The 21743-nt window shown below is 33.5% G+C and overlaps 3 protein-coding genes across 3 annotated transcripts in view; 1 reads left to right on the forward strand and 2 right to left on the reverse strand.

Moving 5' to 3' along the window:
* The window catches only part of LOC128222519 (diacylglycerol lipase-beta-like), a 31779-nt gene extending 25315 nt beyond the window's left edge, over positions 1-6464 (reverse strand). Inside the window, exons 1-4 of the mRNA XM_052931566.1 lie at positions 6434-6464; positions 2475-2613; positions 1120-1370; positions 232-418 (exon numbers count right to left, since the gene is read on the reverse strand). Of these exons, the coding sequence (XP_052787526.1) occupies positions 232-418; positions 1120-1370; positions 2475-2569 (533 nt within the window). The 5' untranslated portion in view covers positions 2570-2613; positions 6434-6464. The remainder of the gene's footprint in view (positions 1-231; positions 419-1119; positions 1371-2474; positions 2614-6433) is intronic.
* Positions 3318-7191, reverse strand: LOC128222538 (uncharacterized). Its single transcript, XM_052931589.1, has 7 exons — positions 7138-7191; positions 6289-6849; positions 5579-5611; positions 5311-5392; positions 4177-4249; positions 3729-4079; positions 3318-3602 (listed from the first exon to the last, which is right to left on the reverse strand). Exons 4-7 carry the CDS (start codon positions 5362-5364, stop codon positions 3343-3345), a joined length of 738 nt encoding a protein of 245 aa, XP_052787549.1. The 5' UTR covers positions 5365-5392; positions 5579-5611; positions 6289-6849; positions 7138-7191; the 3' UTR covers positions 3318-3342.
* Positions 7173-20851, forward strand: LOC128222528 (uncharacterized). Its single transcript, XM_052931578.1, has 10 exons — positions 7173-7480; positions 8807-8864; positions 10386-10482; positions 13813-14005; positions 14764-14818; positions 16114-16401; positions 16743-16949; positions 17520-17558; positions 17863-18000; positions 19349-20851. The coding sequence occupies exons 1-10, from the start codon at positions 7286-7288 to the stop codon at positions 19384-19386; spliced, it is 1308 nt and encodes a 435-aa protein (XP_052787538.1). The 5' UTR covers positions 7173-7285; the 3' UTR covers positions 19387-20851.
* Positions 20852-21743: the final 892 nt, after the last annotated feature.

Here is a 21743-nt window from a genome sequence, read left to right on the forward strand (position 1 = left end):
AGCATATACGCAATGTGAGTTTGGTTTGAAGTCACCAAGCCAAACAAATGGATTTCCTCCGAGTAATCCAGTTTCCTCAACAACACAAGACAACAATCTTGCCAATGACAGTGATTTATAATATAATGTTGTGATAACTTGTTTTACAATCATTGTAAAATAAATAAGTTTAAACTATTACTTTTAGGGAGTAATTAGCCTCTTGTTCAAGTTTCTAAGGCCAAAACTTACCTTGTTTCCCAGTCATGTTTGGAGATAACCGGCTTATGTTCAGCAGAGGTGAACTCAAATGTGGTGAGAATGAAGATGGCTTGTATAAAACATGTTACCCAACCGCCAACCACAGCAAGACACGCTATCCAGTACACACGAGGTTGTGAGAGCGCATCTGGCAGGTGTAGCAGGATGGAGAGAGTGCCTGCAGATGGAAGAAAACAATAACATTACAGTATGAAGATGTCTTGTACAACACCGATACTCAACCATCGACCTCAGCAAGACATGCCATCCAGTACACATAAGGTTGTGAGAGTGTATCTGGCAGGTGAAGCAGAATGGGGAGAGTGCCTGCAGATGGAAGAAAACAATAACATTACAGTATGAAGATGTCTTGTACAACACACGTTACCCAACCCACAACCATGTAAGCTTGACACACTATCCAGTACACGCGAGGTTGTGAGAGTGCATCTGGCAAGCGTAGCAGTATGGATAGTGTACCTGCAGACGGAAGCAAAAAATAATATTACAAAATGAAGATATCTTGCTCATCACACATTGCTGAGGGACAAAAAAGGTACATTGTATCGGCAGTGAATAATTAAAGCATAATGACATTCATAGAAAATATTAGAAATTGTGCTTATTTAGTAGTAAATTACTACAAAAAAGAACAATTTCTAACATTTTTTTCTATTTCATTACTGTAATGTTAGGTTTCAACTACTTTAAAAATGTAAAGTTTGTTTGAATTCATACTCTTATTTCAAGTTTTAATCAGAAGAAAAGAAATATTTGATTATCTTAAGCATTTAATTCTTTGAAGACAGGAGGATACATCCTCTGGCAGGGGTCAGCACCCTGACCCTCTAGCTAAATCCAATTTGTGGATGCACTGACCTAAAATTGTCCACAAGAACTCTGCAGCAAGAGTAAACAGCCTGACGTACAGGAAGACTTTGATGTTACGTCTTGGTCTATCGTCCACTATTGTCCCCCGCATGCTGATTCTCACAATGAACACGTCTAACACTATGGTACTGGTGAAGAACATGATCACTCCCATCAGATACATATGCACCAGGTGACCCGTCTGACCTTGACTAAGGTCACTCAGGTAACGTAGGAACTCAAAGCAAACTATCAGGAGGCTGAAAAATAATAAGTAAACTAACGATTACTTATAAATAAAAGGCTTGATTGTTCATAACTTTGTTAAAGTTAACAGCGTTGTTAACGGCATCGTTGTTAACTTTCAAAGTGGAAACATTTCATGAAGGGCTGATAGTAAAACAAGCTTAGCTGATTTTTTTTTCTAAATATCTGTGTTAATTACCGCAAATCACATGTGACTGTCCTTGAAACTTTCAGAGTATTAAAAATATGAAAAGATCCAGTTTACAATGTTGTTAACTTTAACAATGTTCTGAACAATCAACTGAATGTATCACTCAATTTAGACAATATTTATTTTAAATTCTATACACATGTAAAGTAACTATGAGGGGACTGCAAAATATAAAACATTCAAAATGTATTATGTTATCTATAGACATTTTATGATTTAATATCAAGTTATCAAACTTAATATATGCATGTAAACAACAACAACAACAACATAAAAACTAACATTTCTTTTTACATAATTTATAACATACTTGGCAGATTTTCAGAACTTTGTTAAAGTTAACAACATGATTAATGACATCATTGTTAACATTTGGTTAGCAAAATATTGTAAGAATAACCTAAGTTTGCAAGTCGATCCATTAAACTTCCAGAGAAGTAAATATTTAAAAGTTAACAAAGATGACAATAATCACGTTCTGAACAATCGTCAAGTTAGAGTAATGTTTTGCTTTAGTTGTCTGGTTAGTGCAGTGGTAAGGCTACACTCCATCTCATCAAGAAATCATGGGTTTAAATCCTGCCATGGGCATATATGTCAGTAAATGGCTTGTGAACGTAACCAAGTTGAAAGAGGGTGACAAAGCATAAGTGAATATAACTTTCTCTGCAAGCGTTGTAAAAGAAATAAAGTTTAAACTAAAAGAGCTTAATATTTTATTTGTATGGTTGGTTTATAAAATTAAGATTTTTCTTTTTTCTTCCATAAATAAAAAACTATATGAGTTTAAACCCTGCTAAACTGATAAGCACTAACACAGGGTGCTGATGACAATTTTCATAAAGATCACATACAAACTTAAATTAATTGGGAAAAATGTTGTGATATGTTTTTAAGTAATATTTACCCTGTAACTCTTATCAAGATTTCAAAACATCCAGGAAAAACAAAATCATCACTGGCAATGTTGACATGCTTTTTGAAAAGCCTCAGTTTCCTCATTGTTTTGTCACAGATGGCTGCTCTCCCGCATCAAGTTCTACAACCTGAAAATTACAAGGAGATATTTTTGAAAAAGAAAAAAATGTACAATGTATATGTCTTTTTGCAATTTTAAATCTCATTAATGCACCAGTCAATTGTAACCATGGCCCACCCCAGGTCCGGGGGTATACCTGGGGAAATGGGCTGCATTTTACCTTCCAGGTGGCCCTGCAGTACCGAGTGAATGCGCTGGTTTTGTTTTTGCGCCGAAAATAGGTTGGGAGGGGAGGCTGTGATTACATTTAACTGGTGCATAATTATTATATATATTTTTTACCTCCTCAATGTTTGGCTTCCAGACAAATCGGCCCCTTACCAAATCGGCCCCTAGCTCAAACGGTTACCTTTTCGGCCCCTTACCAAATCGTCCCCAGCACGTAGACGTTTCGGCCCCTGATTACCGAGACGTTTCGGCCCTTAATTTTATTTATTTTTTTTTATTTCTAAATATAAGTAAACAACATGTTATTTTTATTTTTTTATTTTAATTGACTAAATATAATGTATACATGCATACAAAGGTATAGATAAAAATAGATTTAAAGAAAATATCTGTACACTTGAAAACATGTAAAGATTTATTCACGAGATATTTTTATAAAACGAAATAGAATTGAAGAAGGAATGTTTAAACCTTTTTTTAAAAATATTCTTTAAATATTATACACAACTATGTTGCTAATAATATGACATGTCCATTGTCTAACATTGTCTAACATCAGTCTTGACACCTATCGGCCGCCGTAGATGGCACCAACATTTTTGAGGAACTCTTCGCAGGTGACCTCATGGGAATCGTATGAGTCCCACTCATCCATGATCCTGGCGTCGATGTCTCTGTAGCGCTCTCGACGCTGACGGCCAAGGGCTGCCTCCGACACCAGTTGATGTGTTACATTCACCATTTTGGATTCCCTCAGCAGCAAACTCAGCAAAACGTAAAACTGCAGGGTTGACCGACCGGCAGAAAAGTTCAACCGGCGATGCCATCCTGAAATTACAGTCATAACACAATTAAAATTAAAACATACATGATTTTCTATTTTTAGTGAATGCTATTACCGGAAATGATACGGGGAATATAATAAATAAATATTTACAACAGTTTTGTATTTACCTTCGGTGTCATTGTTGGTTCGTATCGTCTGTCGGTACACAGACCACTCAGTGGTGCTCCAGAGGGAGCTCTCCATCCACTGATCTTCAACGTACGTGAAGAGTTCCTTCATCTGGTCCGAACTCCCCTCTGCCCGGTCTTTAAGCTTAATGAAGGCGCGCTCTATGTGTTGTCCCGGAAGAAATGGAAGGGCTAACAGCTTCCTGATGAGCTGGTGGGCTCCCTCTCTCCGCTCATAAGTTGCCTTTAGCCCCAGGTGCTGGACGTGGCGCAGAACAGCCTGGCACCAATGAAATGCGCATCCCTTCAGCTGGGTACCCGGGAAAACGGAGCGGAGGGCCTGCCATAGACCTGAAAGGAAACATTGTATGATATATATATATATATAATGTGATATTCAATTTTACCATGATGAATTGTTATTTTTTTCATTTTGCTATATCCTTACCTGCTTCAAAATCCATCACAAAACCTTCGACTTTCGGCGCCTCTTCCATTATTTCTATCAGTTTCTGCAACACCTGCAGTTATCAAACATCATTATTAAATTGTATTATTGAAATGTACGTCAAAAACGTTCCATGGTATAAAGCCTTTTAAGATGGATATTGATGGATAATGATTTATGAACAGAAGAGAACAGATATTTTATAAGAACTAGTATACAATACATCTTCTTATAACTACAATTTAATAATAAATAAACAGGCACATGGAAAGAAAGTTACATTTTATTTTTTATGAAATTCAGTAATTTATATTCAAATTAGGTAAGGATGAAAAAAACTATTATTAATCTTATACTGAATACGTATGCAAAACCATACTGGCTTAATAGGTGTTTTTAGACAGACGGTATTATGGCGAATTGTCACATTCCACAGAGGTATCAGGCGTTGGAATTGTGACACTTTGTGTTTACAAGCGTCTACAAGGTTTGTTCCGACTTTCCCAACCGCTAATTCTCACACTTACCGAATAATACCGATTATCTCTTCGCACCTCAAACAGAATATTATTTCACTCTAATATTACAGATATATTGTTTTACTCTTTTTAAAATGCATATTTGTTGTAGAATATATGTAGAACTATCAAGTTGTCGAACAGAATATTATTTCACTCTTATTACGGATATATTGTTTTACTCTTTTTAAAATGCATATTTGTTGTATAATATATGTAGAACTATCAAGTTGTCACTTGTTTGCAATTCATATCCAGAAAACAAACATTATTCAGGTATAATATGAAAAGGTAATGATATCAGTGTTATATACCGCAAGGTTCATGCTGCGTGGTACATACAACACAAAAGGAACAAGAGTATGTACATCGCGTCTGTCCTATGGATATACAGAATTATGTTTAAACACTACCGTTTATGATACAATTAACATAACAAAGACACATAGCAAAACTTTTATACTAGGGAATCACAAGTCAGACCAGTGTCAATGACAACAGCTTTGATATACCATTGGCGGTACGTGCATTTTAATCTAAATTACATGAGTTATGGGAAAGTGTTATACATTTCTATACATTTTTTGTGTCTTTAAAACATATTACTTGCACCTACCTGTATCGCAGACTCGATGCTGCCAACGGTCACATACATCGCAGGTGATGGCATGTTGCAGTGGCCTCACAACCTTATCACACTCAATACACAAAACAGAATCAGACATTATAATTTTCAATAAAAATCCATTTCATTACACAATAAAATAAAAGTAGCACAACAACGCGTTTATAATATCCAATGCACGAAAATTTAACAGTAACACAGCAACACGTTTAAAACAAATGGTACCCACTTTTAGAAACAATTTAATATATATACTTACGTTGTTTATATTACTCAAATCTTCTTTAATCAACTGTAAATAACATTAACAAATTAAAGACAATTATTCATTCACACGTTTTTGAATGTCTTTTTCACACCCACAACACTTACAGTTTGCCTTGCAAAGAACGCATGGTTCAAAGACAATTTTTCTTTGATGTCTTTAATGATCAATTAATAATTAACAATTATAACAAATAAACTTCCTTAGATTTTCTATAATTTTATATTAAAAATCATTAAAAATCGTTATTTAGTTTTTAATTATATTTTTTATATCAGTCATATCATTGTTTTTCATGCATATTTGTCTATTTGTAAATTTAAATATGTTATTTACAACTTATTTACAGATCTCATTTACATTTATAAGACGACCTACAATGTTTTACTTTATACTCAAGATAAAAAATAAAATAAAATTAAGGGGCCGAAATGTCTCTGTTAAAAATCACTAAGGGGCCGAAACGTCTCAATCATTTTAATTAAGGGGACGAAATGGCAGGGCCGAAACGTCTTAGGGGCCGATTTGGTAGTAGGCCGATTTGGTAAGGGGCCGATTTGTCTTGATCCCGTTTTAAAATGAATCAAACAAATGAATATATGGTATTAATTCTTTTGCAAGTTCAAGATTATTTTGTCCCCGTTTTAATTTTAGGATAAAAAGTGCCTTAAATGAACGGTTCAAATATATATAAATCAACGTACGTTTCTAGTATTTATCCGAAATAATGCAAGTCCGGACACATATCTCAGTATTCAGTATGCAATTTAAAAATAATATCTACCCTGGGCAAATAGGTTTGTTCATTCACAGAAAAAAATATTCTTGGTTTAAAGTAGTTACTTATACGCCTTTAATAACCTTAAATTAAGTAAAATTATTGTTGTTGTTGTTGTTTGTCGAATTATGGCGTCGTCGTCGCCTATGGTCTCGATGTACTATATCGAATATTTTTGCCGATATCATCTTAGTGCTTTATTCTATGTACTTGAACTCTTGTTACTTTTTTTTTTTTTTTTTTGGACTCATCGAATTTTGGAAAGTTGTGTGTTTTTTAAAAAGGAATTATTTTTTGTTATTTTTTATAAAATTAAATATTTATAGCCTGTTTGTTTCTGACAGATATAAGCTTAATGAATCCATCAGTTCTTCTTTCGCACAGGTATTCGTTATTTCTTCTATTTCACCCGCTAATAACCCCAACGTAATTGCTACTTTGGGTATGCAATATCTGTATAGTATTTGCATAGTTCTTTCTTCCAGTCCTGAAAATTACAGAAAAAAATGTTAACAAAAAAAACTACATATATGCGGATTTTACAATGATAAATATTTTCGGTTAAAATATACTTTATAATGTAATTGTTGGTTGTGTCCTCCGAGCGACTTCATTCAGGTGAATGGGCTAGTCCAAGTTTAACTCCTTTTTTCATTATAATAATCTGATGTTTAAATGTTTCACATTATGATTGACATAATTTTAATACTTCAAACTTATGCTTTTTACAGTATAATGACGAAATGCTCTTTTCAAATAAAGCGAGTAAATCTACCTGAATGTTGACCACCCTATTTTGCAGTAAACCGGTCCAAAACTACTCAGGTGTCTGAAATAGAAAGAAGTTGTCAAAGTTTAGTCATCTTGTATAAAAGTGTTGCTTAACGAATAAACAGTTCATTTTTAACTAACAAGTGTTGAAAATGAAGTCGTTACTGTTGGCAGGTCTTCTTCTAGTCTGTTTGGTTGTTGTTACTGGAAAAAAGGGGAAGGATATCCAGGATTTAAAAAACAAATCAGTTAAGAAAATTCATTCCAACACACATGATCGTCCAGGTCACTCAAGAAATGGCAGATACCACAAACGACTGAGGGGATCTCACCTCATGTTACGCGAGGTAAACAGTTATTTAATTTATTTTAGAAAACAAATTATTTGAAAATAAATTAATTGTATTACATTTATAGAATATATTGTTTAATCTGATAATTTATATTTTAATTATGGTAATTATGACATATCATTTATTTAAGTTGGGAAAACAAATGACATAATTATGCTAGTTCCAATGATTATTCATTTTCATCTTGTATTTCATTTAATCTTACCTGTTTATTTAGTTATAAAGACAATAGTTGAGCATACATGTATATTAGTCATTCCAAAATGCCATCCAGGGTTCTTTTTTTAATGATGCTTAGCCTAAACATCATTAAAAGATGAAGCCTGGACGGCATTTTAGAATGACTATTAAAATACATGTAATATGTATATAATCAGCATTTAGCTGTCAGTATCTAAGTTTTAACACTCTTTTAAATGATTTGTCACCGTCTCTTGATTTCGTCATACACAGAAGTGCTTAAATAAATTAAAGAACATGAGCATAAAGTTCTTAAATGGTATCATTCACTCTCGAGTCCGTTTCTTGTGCACTTCAGTTCTCACTATAATGCTCTTGTTGAGAGGTTTTGAGAAAGTGCCCCAGGGTAGGATCAAACCCACAATCTCTTAGGAGAGAGGCAGACACTTACGTGTATACCACTATACCACTCTTACCCTGGTGGGTATTGAACCCACAATCACTTGGGTGATAGGTGGACACCTATACCACTCTCACGCTAGTCGGGATCCAACCCACAACATCTTGGGTGATAGGTGGACACCTATACCACTCTCACGCTAGTCGGGATCCAACCCACAACATCTTGGGTGATAGGTGGACACCTATACCACTCTCGACTTGGTGGGGATCCAACCCACAACATCTTGGGTGATAGGTGGATACTTATACCACTCAACCACTCTCTCCTCTGTGGGGATCCAACCGACAACCTCTTGGGTGAGAGATAGACACCTATACCACTATACCACTTGCACGCTGGTGGAGATCCAACCCATAACCTCTTGGGTGAGTGGTGGACACCTATAACACTAAACCACCGTCAACCTGGTGGTGATCAAACCCACAATTTCTTCGGTGAGAGGCTGACACCTATACAACTAGACCACTCTGACCCTGTTGGGTACCAAACCCACAATCTCTTGGGCTAGAGGTGGACACCTATACTACAAGACCACTCACCCTCTGCATTCCCTTTTAAACCATTAATGCAATCTACTTAGTGAAAGTCACAGACACTCATAGAATATATTGCGTACAAACATTCCTTGTGTTTAAATTCTCATTTATAACAGACACCTTGTTGCTTTATTTTTGCAGGGAGGTTTGAAATCGCTTCATAATGACGCCTGGAAGGACCTTCCTAAGAAGAATAAAGGTAAATTCTGAAAAATTACATTGTTGTGATTTCATAAGGGGCTTTTATCTACTGGGTATATCACAGGGCTTTTTTGACTTTTTTTATATCCCAGTGGGGTTTTTCTGACCAATTTTTGGCTGAAACTCTTTCTTCTGAAGTGTGAAAAAAACAAACATTTTATTTTGAATTTATGTACTAAAACATTTTGTTTTGGACTCTCATTCATATTCATATTCATAAATGGAAAGGTAAGCCTTTTCTACAATCTTAATCTTTCTGTCGATTTTTTTCAGCATTCTATTCCCAATTTCAATCAAAATGAAGTATTTTTTTTTAATCAGAAAAAAATGCTCCATTCTCAAAATGGTGAGAGAAAAAAGTAGGCGATTTTGAGGATAATTTTGCCATTATATTAGCCTCCCTCAGCCAAAAAGCATGGGGATTTTTCACAAATGCTGTCATCAGAAATTCTTAATATTGTAAGATAATATGTCCTGAATGCATATCAAAATGGTATCTTGATAACATGCATATATATCTTATTATACCTTACAGCTATTCAGTTTTGTTCAGATAGTTTTAACTGTATTTTTATGTATCAAATAGGTTTAGAATACATTTATGCTTGGTTTCGAAATACATTCCCTTAAAACTTGAAACTAGGGTTTGTTTCATTTCGAAATGCATTCAATTAAAAGTTAAAACTGAAACCTTTTAACTTTCATTAAATGCTGTCATGCACTTGGGTAAATTGCTGAAAATTCCCAAATTCATTTACTTTTTCATAATGTATTATAATGTTTTGAATTTGTACATATTTTTTACGTTTGTCGCTTCAATTAAATCTGTTCAGGGCTTGTTTTAATGTCTCTAATATTCATCATTTTTTCAACATAAAATAAAATTCCTTAGTGTCTCTCAGTGTATCAACATCAAACTAATTACAATACATATTTTATGTAAATTTAAGTGTTACATTAAATCTGCCATATTACATCCATCATTTTTTTATGATGCAAGAAAGTGCATGAGCATTTTCATTTACCAGGTTTAACAAAAGATTGGGATTGTGTTTAGGGGCCCCTACTAGGGTCACGGTCAAGGTCACTGTTACTAAAAAAAAGAAAAATAATTGGCACTGAATACTTACTTTATTTACATAGTTGACAAAAATTATGTTGCAACCGCAAACATAGTATATTTATATACTAATTGTTTGCGGTTGCAACATAATTTTAAAGGAAGAGTAGATGGAGACCTTTCATGGGATTGTTTTTGGAGCCCCTACGGTCAAGGTCATGGTCACTGTTACTAAATATAGAAAAACAGTTAGGTACTGAATAACTTAAGTAAGGGTTGACAAATGTGACCGGCAAACTTGATATATAGGAACAGTTGATGGAGACCTTTCATGGGATTTGCTATGATGATTGAAATTTTCTCCCTCTTCCAGCCAATGTAAATGCATACATGCGTACATTTGTTGTAACTGCTGTGATATTATATGTTCCTGGCTTCTGAGAAATATTTTCTTTTCAGATTGCAAAACGAAGAAATGCGGCCACAAAGAATTCTGTCTGGTCAATCCTCAAAATGGGGACGAAAAGTGTATCAGCAGAAAACAGTTTAAGAAGGGGTTTGTACAATGTTTTTTTTTCCTCTCATTAAATCACCCAAGGACACCTCAGGGTCTTTTTACCTGCTTGCAAAAAAGGCCAAAATTATATATCTTCTATTTAAAATTTTGAATCGAAAAAAAATCCCAATTTTTTAGACAGTTTTTTCCGAAAAATCCCTTACTTTAACTTATTTATTTTTGTTTTATAATCATGGATTCTTTTTGTGTGCAGATGTTTGTTAGTTTCTAATTTCCAATTTGAAGTGTTAACAAGTAAAATCTTCCCACTTTTTACTGAAACAGCCCTGGCCCTCATTCTATTTGCTAAAGATTATGTTATCATAATGCTACAAATTATATTATGGATTAATTATAAAATAGTGATTGTATTGTTGCCTGCTGATAAAAGGGTTCAAAAAACTTAATAAATTAACTTATTTTTTATTGTTCTTAAGTCTTTTTAAACAATGGGCTAATAAATAGTTATGTAATATCAGTTTCTGTCATGAGCATGTAAATATTCATTGATACATTATCGTACACGCTTTGACATGGCGATCCTTTAAAAGTAAACCTGTCATACTTGGTTAAAAAACCACGGAATGTAGTGAAAGTGAATGAATTATGACGTTCGACTGTCATTTGTATTGTGATTAAGATTATGCCTGGGGTGATTCAGAATTTGCACTGTTTTAGTGATTACATGTACATGTATTTTGAAATCAAGATTAAGTTTATGAGAATGGTAATGTATATGTTTATAAACAAATGTACTAAAATAACTTTTTTGTGAAATTTGAAGTGAAAATCCACAGATGAACACAGAGCCAAATTGTGTGTTCACTCTATTTTGTTTATGAGCCTATTTGACTGAGTCATTTAATTTAATAGGCCTTTGACTTCAAACATATGATCTACTTATCAAGAGTTTAATCAATAAACTGCAAGCCAGTTATAATGGCTCTGACAAGTATTAATATAAAAAAAATATAAGTAAATTCATTTTAATTCCAATACATGAACTATAACCTATACAAAAAATATACAGGCTTAATAAAACAAAATATATTTAACATTTATGGTAACAAAATTAATACATAGCTGTAATGTGATTTTTTCCATTTCTTTTATATACGTAACTACTCTGAAATATTAAGTACAGGTATGGCAGCTGACCTCAATGCAATATGATATGCTGAAAGTATTGTTATAGTCACTAGGTCACTAGATAAATAAAGTATAGGAATTTTGTTACAGACGTAACGATGCTCTGAAGGGCGAGAACAATGACGTCACGCTATGTTTTTTTCACCTTTGCGAGAACACATAGTTCTTAGAATTGTGAATGTTCTTAGAATTGTAAAAAAATAGGAACAAAATGCCTAAAAATGTGAATTAACCCAGGACCATGACCAGTGATGGTCACAGAGGGCAAATCCCTTTTGACATTCCTTTGTTTGGAGAATTATTTAAAGAGCCTTATATTGCATTCAAATAAATCTGTACTCAAGATGTAGGGGGTTTTTTTTGTAAAAAAAGAATACTGTTTCAAATTGCGGATAGAGCCGGTTTCAGTTGAAAACAAAAACACTGATCACATTATGATGATCGTCTTTCGTTTAATTACGCAGATGTTCATTTAAAGGCCCAACTAAGCTGTAATTCAATGTAATCAAGATATCTGAACAATTTGAATTTAACATATCAATGTGATTATTCAGGCCTAACATGAAATTAACTTCATAAATATACCCCGGTAGTCACAGAAATAGAAAATCACAAATTTTATGATATTCATTTTCTGAGACCTTGATTTATGAAGTTTATTTATGAAAATAAATTAAAAGAAAGAAGTTCTTTTGGCCGCATCGATCGTCTGTGAGCTCGGTCCTCTCCATCTGGAGGCGGAGGCAATATCAGTTTCACTATGGTGGTATAGTTCATTGCAATAGGTTTTTATTAAGCATACAAACACAGTTGTGGCAGATTGAAATGTTACAATTTACAGCAAAAGTAAATGTTTACATTCAAATGTTAAGGTTTAATTTTAGAGCTCGTTAAACATATCTTTTAACAAAGTTATCCTTTTTTCGACATATTTCGCTACAAATCAGAAGATTGATAAGGAGTGTTCAAGTGGCCTGATGTAACTAGGAATGAATTTCTTACTTTGTAAATTTGTACAAACAAATACGCACTCGTCAAAACAGAGTATGATCAAAATTATGATGGTTTTATATTTTTGGAATAAAATCGGTCACCTGAGTGATGTATGGTTGTCTGATATTTAACCACGCTTTGGAATGCTGATGCATTGTCACTCGACCGCATTAAGAGTAAAGTACATAATTATGTCTGGCACCTGTAACTATATACTTCTTTGTAGGCGGAAAAATGGAGAGTTAAGAGATGTCTGAATTGATGGTATTAACTTGCATGAAAACATTGATAAATTATAAGAGCCATGATTTTGGTAAATTCAATTAAGATGGAAATTATAAGCTAAAATCTCAGTCAATGACTTTTTGGTATTATTGGTCTATATATAAACTTATAAAGTATAAATTCCTTGAATTTGATTGTACAAATCCTACATACCTAGTTTTAAAAATAACAAAAGAAGAGTGTCCATGCTGCACATGGTCTTCATGATGCATGGTCTCCCGGATGAGGGCAGAGGGTTGCCCATGCTGCAAGGTCTCCATGATGAGGGCAGAAGGTTACCCATGATGCATGGTCTCCCAGATGAGGGCAGAAGGTTGCCCATGCTGCATGGTCTCCCAGATGAGGGCAGAAGGTTACCCATGCTGCAAGGTCTCCATGAGGGCAGAAGGATGCCCATGCTGCATGGTCTCCCAGATGAGGGCAGAAGGATGCCCATGCTGCATGGTCTCCCAGATGAGGGCAGAAGGTTGCCCATGCTGCAAGGTCTCCATGATGAGGGCAGAAGGATGCCCATGCTGCATGGTCTCCCAGATGTGGGCAGAAGGTTGCCCATGCTGCAAGGTCTCCATGATGAGGGCAGAAGGTTGCCCATGATGCATGGTCTCCCAGTCCAGATGAGGGCAGAAGGTTGCCCATGCTGCATGGTCTCCATAAGAGCAGAAGTGTGCTTACAAAAAGGACAGGGTGTAACACCCTTCAATAAAACTTTAGCTAAAGCCCTTACTACATATATCATTAGTTGTTTTAGGGAAATTTCATACAAAAAATCATCAGTTTTGACGTGCTACGTATGTTCTAATGTCTTTCAATAGCAATATTTAAATGCTATCATTTTCAAGTGACAATACAAAATATGTGCTGTACAAATCTGGCAGATTTATTCAATGGATGTCTTTTCTGCAGGCGTCGCTTGTTTACCCAGTACCATAAGGAGAAGGAGTTCCTTCGTCAGGACAGGAAGCATGTGACTGTGTCCCCCGTAACCAAGGGCGACCAGTTACTAAAAGAGGCAGAACATATGAAAGATGTATACGATCTTGTTCACGATACTAAGATGGAAAGTCATCATAAACATCATAAACATCTCAAGAACAAGGTAAGGCTGTTAAAATTACCTAATTAGCTGTTAAAGTCAGAAGAAGTCTGAACTTTTTATATGCCCTTTCATAGATCAATTACTCTAGTTAGCAGCCTTTTTCAATCATTACCAAATTTGTTCAGAATGTGAATAGGAATAATATCTGTGACTTGATAAACAGCCATATCACTTACATCAACCAAGAGTTATAATTATGTAAATTACCTAAAATTGTCACAGTCCGATAATTTACTTTAGAAGCCTTTGTCCAGTCATCACCAAATTTGATCATTGTGTATGGGCAGTTCATCTCAGGGTTTTCTTATAAACTTAATAAGCTAACTTGGTGTCTTTTAAATTGGATGGAATTTGATGGGTGTATTTGTGATAGAAAAATGTAGCTCTTTTTTAGCTGGTATCATCATTGTCATAAATAAACTATAATATTACCCAGCGCTCAAAGACCATTAGGATATTACCATGTATCTTTAGTGACTTACAAATTTATGTTGATGATGAAAATATGAGCAATGGTTAATTTGTTTAATGTGCTATTACTCTGGGAGTTATTTCCCTTGATTGACTGAGTAAATGAATGTCTTATGCACCATTTTACCCAAACTGTTCAAGTACCCTAGATTAGATAAAAAGAGGCATTTATTCTGTCATAAGAACATGAGAATTTTTCAAATGCTGCGTAGGTAAACCAGAGTACTTTCTATGATAAAGTGTAGAATTGAATTTTTCATACAATGTATTTTCATTATCGTTTTCAGTCTGAAAGAAAGCCGGAACTCAATCATATTGAAGAAGGCAAAACCAACTCAGAAGGTAAACTTGTAGTTTTTGATAGTGTAGATTTGCTTTCAATTTGCAAGGTCCTTTTTTGTTGATGATGATGATGACGATGATGATGATGATGATGATGATGATGATCCCTTCTGATTTTATGGTCAGTAGGTGACCTTGTACACAAAAACCTTGTCTGATCGATAGCTAGCAACTGAACAATTTTCAAATGTTTGTCTGAATATAGGTTTACAGTTTAATTCAAGGTTAAACTTGAATTATCATATTTGTTTTTGCAAGATTACTACTCCAGCTGTAAATACCATTTATGCTTGATTTAAGCTCAATGCTTATATATATGCAACTTGATTAGGCTCATCTTAAACTATTCTTTCTTTACTTTGAATCATTCAAAAGATATTCATGTTACATATTTTCTGAAGGTTCTATTTGACAGTTTCCCACAGTACTTGTTAAATACATCTAGCATTTTTACAAATTTCAGTATGTTACCAGACAGTTGTCATAGTAACATGAACTATCTTTAAACTGCTGAACACGCTAATATTATACATCTATGGAGTGTGAAAACTGTGATCGAGTTATTTTTTTTTATTGTTGGAATATTGCTTGCTGTAAGACAATGGACAACCCTGTCTATAACATTAAGGATGTAGGTTTATTTAAAGACACCACCTAGGCCAAAAAAAAATTGGTTTGGTTAGGGTTACATTCCCTTAAAAAACAGGTGGGGTTACATTAGGCTTATTTATTTTATTTTTTTGATATGGTCGGCAACTTATTTGTAGGTAGGGTTGGGTACCTCAAACCAAATTTTTTTTTTGGGGGGGGGGCCTAACCTGTCCATGGGCATAGGCCCAAAAGTGGGTATTGATCTTCAGTTGTCTAAGGTTGTAGAAATGCACAGACAGAATATGACCCTGGCTAGAGCTATTTTGGTTCTTTAAGGTGTGCCTGTGCATAGCACTGTCACAATTGACCCCTTTTAACGTCCTTCCTGGGTGATGTTAATACATATTTTAAGTTATGAGGTGGGTGAAGGATTAAACCTTAGACCCCTTGGTTAACAGTCAAGTGTCCTACCACTAGAACAAGTATCTCCCACATAATCAATAAATTTAGATTTACGTAATAAGTATTTGTATTAGGGAAGTTTAACTTAATAGATTGAATCAATGCATTGATAAAACATGCACCTGTACAGCTATTATATAAACTTATGCAGAAAACAAAACCTTTAAAAAACATTTGTAAAGGTTTTTTTGCAAGGTCACAAAATTTAATATTATATTATATGTTACCAATTATTGTTTCAGAATGTCGCCCGTCAGAGATGTACGAACTTCGTGAGCGTCTGGTTGGCTGGTTTGTTATGCTGCACACCGAGTCTCGCCAGCGTCACCACATGAAGAACAAAGACCTGGAGAAGAAAAACCCTCATCTCAGTATCAGTACTCATGGGGACGTTTTTGGGGCAATAGACAAGAAGAGGGCTAATGGAATGTTAGGAAAAGATGTGAAGAAACATTTCCTGGAAATGGAGACGAAGAGCAAGAAAGTGAAGAGGTCCACACACAATGCAATGCAGATTGAAACTGAAACCCGTAAGCCTTTATACCAAGTTTAAGGACCTTAACCTCATCTGTATTGCTTTCCAGACGCCATTATTGTGAACTAATTTACCATTTACAAAAAAAGCTTTCCAGTAGATAGACTTAAAGCTTATTATATGTAAACCTTTATAAAAATGCTTTTAATTTTCATTGCTATTTGGTAAACTGATATTTTTCTAAAGATTTTGAAATTCAATGCAATCACAAATATCTCAAATTATGCTTTGCAATTTAATAACATGTAGATAGCACTGTAAATAAGCATATTCGTACTCTTTCCCATGGGGATTATTGGCCTTCATATTTTTCACCATAATTTTGTTACTTTTAAGACCACCATTGTAAGTGCTCAAAGTCTGCTATGTGGGAGTTCCACAAGCTGGATGAGGAATCTGACCACCATCTGACCCACCCAGAGCTTGCCAGGATGGAGTCACTCAAGCGTGAACCGTGCCTCAAGGCTCTCTTTATGTCATGTGACACAGACAAGGATGGCTTAATGTCACAGGGAGAATGGTGCTGCTGCATGGCAAACACAAGTAAAAACTTTCCTCCATTCTGAAACTACATTAACATAGTAGTATGGAAGTTTTCAAATTTTTGTTTACAAAATAAATCAGAGAAATTCTAGTCAACATTTACTCTAGTTATAATGACAAAGATGGTTATTTTTTTATTAACTATACATTATTGAGCATCATATTAGCATAACCAAATAATGTTACAAAAGCTATGATTATCTTAACATAATGGAATCAGGTTTTATATAACTGTTTCTTGGGTAAGAAACATGGCCTTGTTATCTAAAAAGAAACAGTTGAGGTATTGTCATAATAGCCTGGGTGTAGCTGTTACTTTTGTCAAAATGCGTTGTAATACAAAAAGCTTTCCTTGGTCATTATGTTACTAATGAAACATTCAAGATATTTGAATGAATCTTGGTACACATGTTGTCAGAGAAAAAAAACACCTGTACTAAGCAAGGCCCGTAACACTGGGTTTAATAATCATTAGTTGACACACATGCAAGCACCAAGGATTTCATTCTGTGTAGCTCTTGTGTACACAATAAAGGATGCAGGGAGAATTATATCTGGTATTTTTTCTAGTTCCCCCCTGTGCAGAGAAGAAAAGGCTTACTGATCCAGGTTTGTTGTCCATTTCATCTTTGAATTTACTGAGGAACTTTTCAATGTTATTCTTAATTATTTATTTACAAGTTCTGATGCCTGTGTAACATGCCTTTGTTTTTATCACAGTATTAAAAAGTTGTCGACTTTTTAATGTTGTCTGCTTGCATTCAAAAATGCTTATAATGACAGTCAAATTAATTGCATTGGATTATGAAACTCTTTTAACAATTGGAGAGCTACATTTTGTGTTTACTGGTATTTTATGATATTTTAACTTAATGTTGCAATAGTTCAACAACGTACTATTATTTACGTGTAGCTGTATGGGATGTTCGCTGTGACAAGGAGGGTTTCTTCGAGCGTGAACAGTGCCACGAGAAGACAGGCTACTGCTGGTGTGTCGACCTCAACGGAAATGAGATACATGGCACAAAACAACACGGCTCTGCTCACTGTGGTACGTTACTTAAGAATTATCCATATAAATCACAAAGTCTGGTTCTATCCGCTTTTCTTTGTTAGACTGTTGTGCAAGTTTATTATACAACTGAATTAAGTCTCTCTGTTAAAATTAAGGTTGACACACTATTTTTTGTCAGTGTTCTTATAATTCTTCTTATTATTATTCTTCTTCAATCAATTTTTGTCCAACACAGAACTTGTAAACAACTTGAATGAATTAATTGAAACTTGGAAATAGATAGCTGACAATGTCCAACTTGTGCCCAGTGTAGGGATCTTAACTCTTGGTCTCATAGTTGCAGAGTTATCTCCTCTTGTTCTTTGAAGGTTGTTCAAAAGCATAACTTGGAAATCACATTGCTCCTATTAATGGGTGACACCAGTTTCCAAGAGCACGCTTCAAAAACCACATTATTAGTTATTCTTGTTTTTCTCATGTCTGATTTCTCAGTGATGTTTTCATTCATTTTTATAAAGTTATGTGACTAATGAGATATGAGATACAAAGTCATGGTCATAATGTTTATAAATACTTAGATATAATTATTTTTGTAAAACTACCCGTAGTTAAAAAATCAGTATCTCCCCGCGGGGCCTTCTAGCATTATATTTGTAAATCTCCAATTATTTGCAGTTAAAGATCTGTTCTTCTCAAATTTGAATTTCATTTTAAATTGGAAGCCCTAGAAATAGCAAATTTTTCCATTTTTAGTTTTTCTGATTATTCAATTGTAAAACTAGATGCATTGAGCGGGATTTAATCAAATGAGAGAAATCTTGTTAGTTCTTATTATTTATCACATTCGGTTTCAAGATTTCAGTTCACTGATATAGAATTTTCCAAATAATGTCTCAATGGAATATATGTTTAAATAAAGCAAACAAATATGCTGAACTTAAGAAAGTCGGTAAGGGCATTTTTAGTATGGCACTTTTTATTCAAAAAGATTTTTTTGTCATTGGCAACAATAGAGTAAAATATCATTTCCGAGAAGTTCTATTACATTTTCCCAATTACAATGATTTAACATCATTCCTGTAATCAAATTTGGATGCTTCATTCTGCTTCAATGAGTTTGACATGATCATCAGAAAACTTATTTTTCTCTAGCATGACAATATTTTGATAGAACCATTTGTCCATTTTACTAACAAACTGGCAGTTACGATCAGAGATGGTGAATTTTTATATAATTTTTTTTATGTTTTTTTATATATATTTTTAAATTGCATATAATGAATTATATTAATATAAAAAATGATTGTTCCTTCTCTATTTAGATGATACTGCCATCTTAATCCGAATCTATCCCTATTTCATAGTGATAACATTTATATTTCAGGCAAGTACGATCCTAATGGACACCTATTCAAAGCCTAGATGGGAACTAAAAACAAAGGAGCCCAGCATATATGTTACCATCTTGACGCAGTTGTGATTCAACAACTACAACTCACCTTGACCTTTTTGTGTCCATATAATCATGAAAAAAACAACACAAAATGAAAAAAAGATGTCAAAAATCAAGTTTTTAAATCATAAATCAGTGAAGAGTAATTTGCTTTTTTGTGAGAATTTACAATTTATAAAGACCAACGATATTGTATTTTTCCCATTTTTAGTCTAGGATTCTTTTTTGTCTATAAAAGAACTTGCATTAAAATAAAACAAATTAAAATATAAATTTAAGTCAAAAAATGTTTCTTATAATTAAGAGTGAATTAAATTCTTGTGTTTTTTATAAATTATAATTATGTCTTTGAGAAATTTAAAAAAATAAAATATTTTAAGAACAAGCAATTTTAGCGAAAATTATTTTGTATTCATTGTTTTCTAGTTGTTTCAATTTACACAATGTATAATTTGCCATGTAAACAGTGCCTTTTCTTATTCCTATTAACTCTCACCGCACATATTTTAAGTGCCATTAATAAAAAAAATACTAATAATAATTCACCCTCATATCTATAGGTCATGATCTTTAATATAAACAGCTTTGTGAAGTTTGTTAGAATCTCATGTTAAAATTGAATAGATTTTATGTTTTATATTATTTAGTACTGTTTTCTTAAACTTTTATAATCACACAAGTTTACAATGTGATTTAAATTTTCTTTATAATATTTTCTAGGTTTATCATCTTATTTCAAAAACCTGTGGATTTTTTAACCATGTACATGATTGAGGAATTAATCAAATCATTTTTGAGAAAAAAAGTTTATTTCATATTTGAATTACTTGACATTAACTCCTTTCTTTTCTAGTGTGAACATTTAAATAAATCTCACGTGTGTTACCGAGCCATATAAATATTATATGTGTAATGTTGAAATTGTATTTTTTATCATTGAAGAAGCAAGCAAGTTCTTATATAATTATTATGTTTATCACTCTCAAAACTTAATACAAGTGCTATATATTGTGTATTGTTTTGCAAAATAATTGAAATCAGACATCAAAAAGTAAGTTCTTTAATATTATGTTTATCACTTTAGAAAATAAGTGCTATAAAAATTGTGTAATATTTTGCATTATAATTGAAATCAGATATATATCACTTTTAACATATCAAATCATGTTTCAATTGAACCTAGATTTTAAATTTATGCCTTGGCGTATAATACATCAAATATATACACATTGCAGCTAACAAACTCTTACATTCCATCATTGTTTTCCCATTCCAGTATCCTTTTAAATGACAGTAAATCAAACTTGCTTGTAATATATTATTCCCACCGAGTTAACAATATTTTAGAATAAAAAGAAGCCATATCATTGGTGTACATTGTTATAATTATAATAGATGCCAAACTATTTGAATAAAGGATTTTTCAAGTTTAAACAGTTTGTTTTACATTGCTAGTATTTTGTATAACATAGCGTAGGAATTAGTATTTTTTACTCTCTTGGTTAACAGCCAGTTTAATTAGGTCAAGTCTTATGTGTTATATTATGAATGAAACTCATTGCCAGAAACGTGATCACCCATGGCAGTAGGGCGACGAGTGCTGGGTCCACACAAGTTTTTCTCATTTGTAACAAGTTGACCATTTTTCATTCAAATTCTACCAAACTTAATAGCACTGTGTGATGGCCATAATAAAGGACAATCTTGATTGCTTCAGCTAATAATGTTTTTAAGGAACTCTTGTGCAATGCAAATTGGATTTAATATCTCGGACAACTCAGTAATATGCATGATAGATTCACCAACTCCCTAGTTACAGCCCTTGAACTCCTGAGTAACATCCCATGAACACCCGGCCCCAATTTCTCGAAACTTCTTAAGTCCCTTATAACAGGATTAAACTAATCTCACTATTTTTGTTGTTCTATAAAATGTGTTATATTTACTTCTTCCAAGAATTTTTAGAAATTATTTAGGAATAATCTGTATGATTATCAGAATAAACCATTTTTCATTTATCAAAATTAATTTTCAGTATGTATTTTGGCTGTTTGAAATAAGGGACTTAAGCCTGTTAAGCTTTCGAGAAATTGGGGCCCGAGTTACAACTCTTGATTTATATAAAAATTGACCAGACCAGACTTAGTCATCTCTTGAACTTGACCATTTCTCATCTACCATATATCTTAACCAAACTTAATCTCAATATTAATACATTTATAATTATAAAGTAACAGCAAATCACTTTGCTCTGCATCCCGAGTTCATTTTCCTGAGGACCAATTTTTAAATATTTCTTAAGATGTGCATTCCGTGCATCCTGGGA

This window comes from Mya arenaria, chromosome 2, assembly GCF_026914265.1.
Source record: "Mya arenaria isolate MELC-2E11 chromosome 2, ASM2691426v1".
Taxonomy (NCBI): domain Eukaryota; kingdom Metazoa; phylum Mollusca; class Bivalvia; order Myida; family Myidae; genus Mya; species Mya arenaria.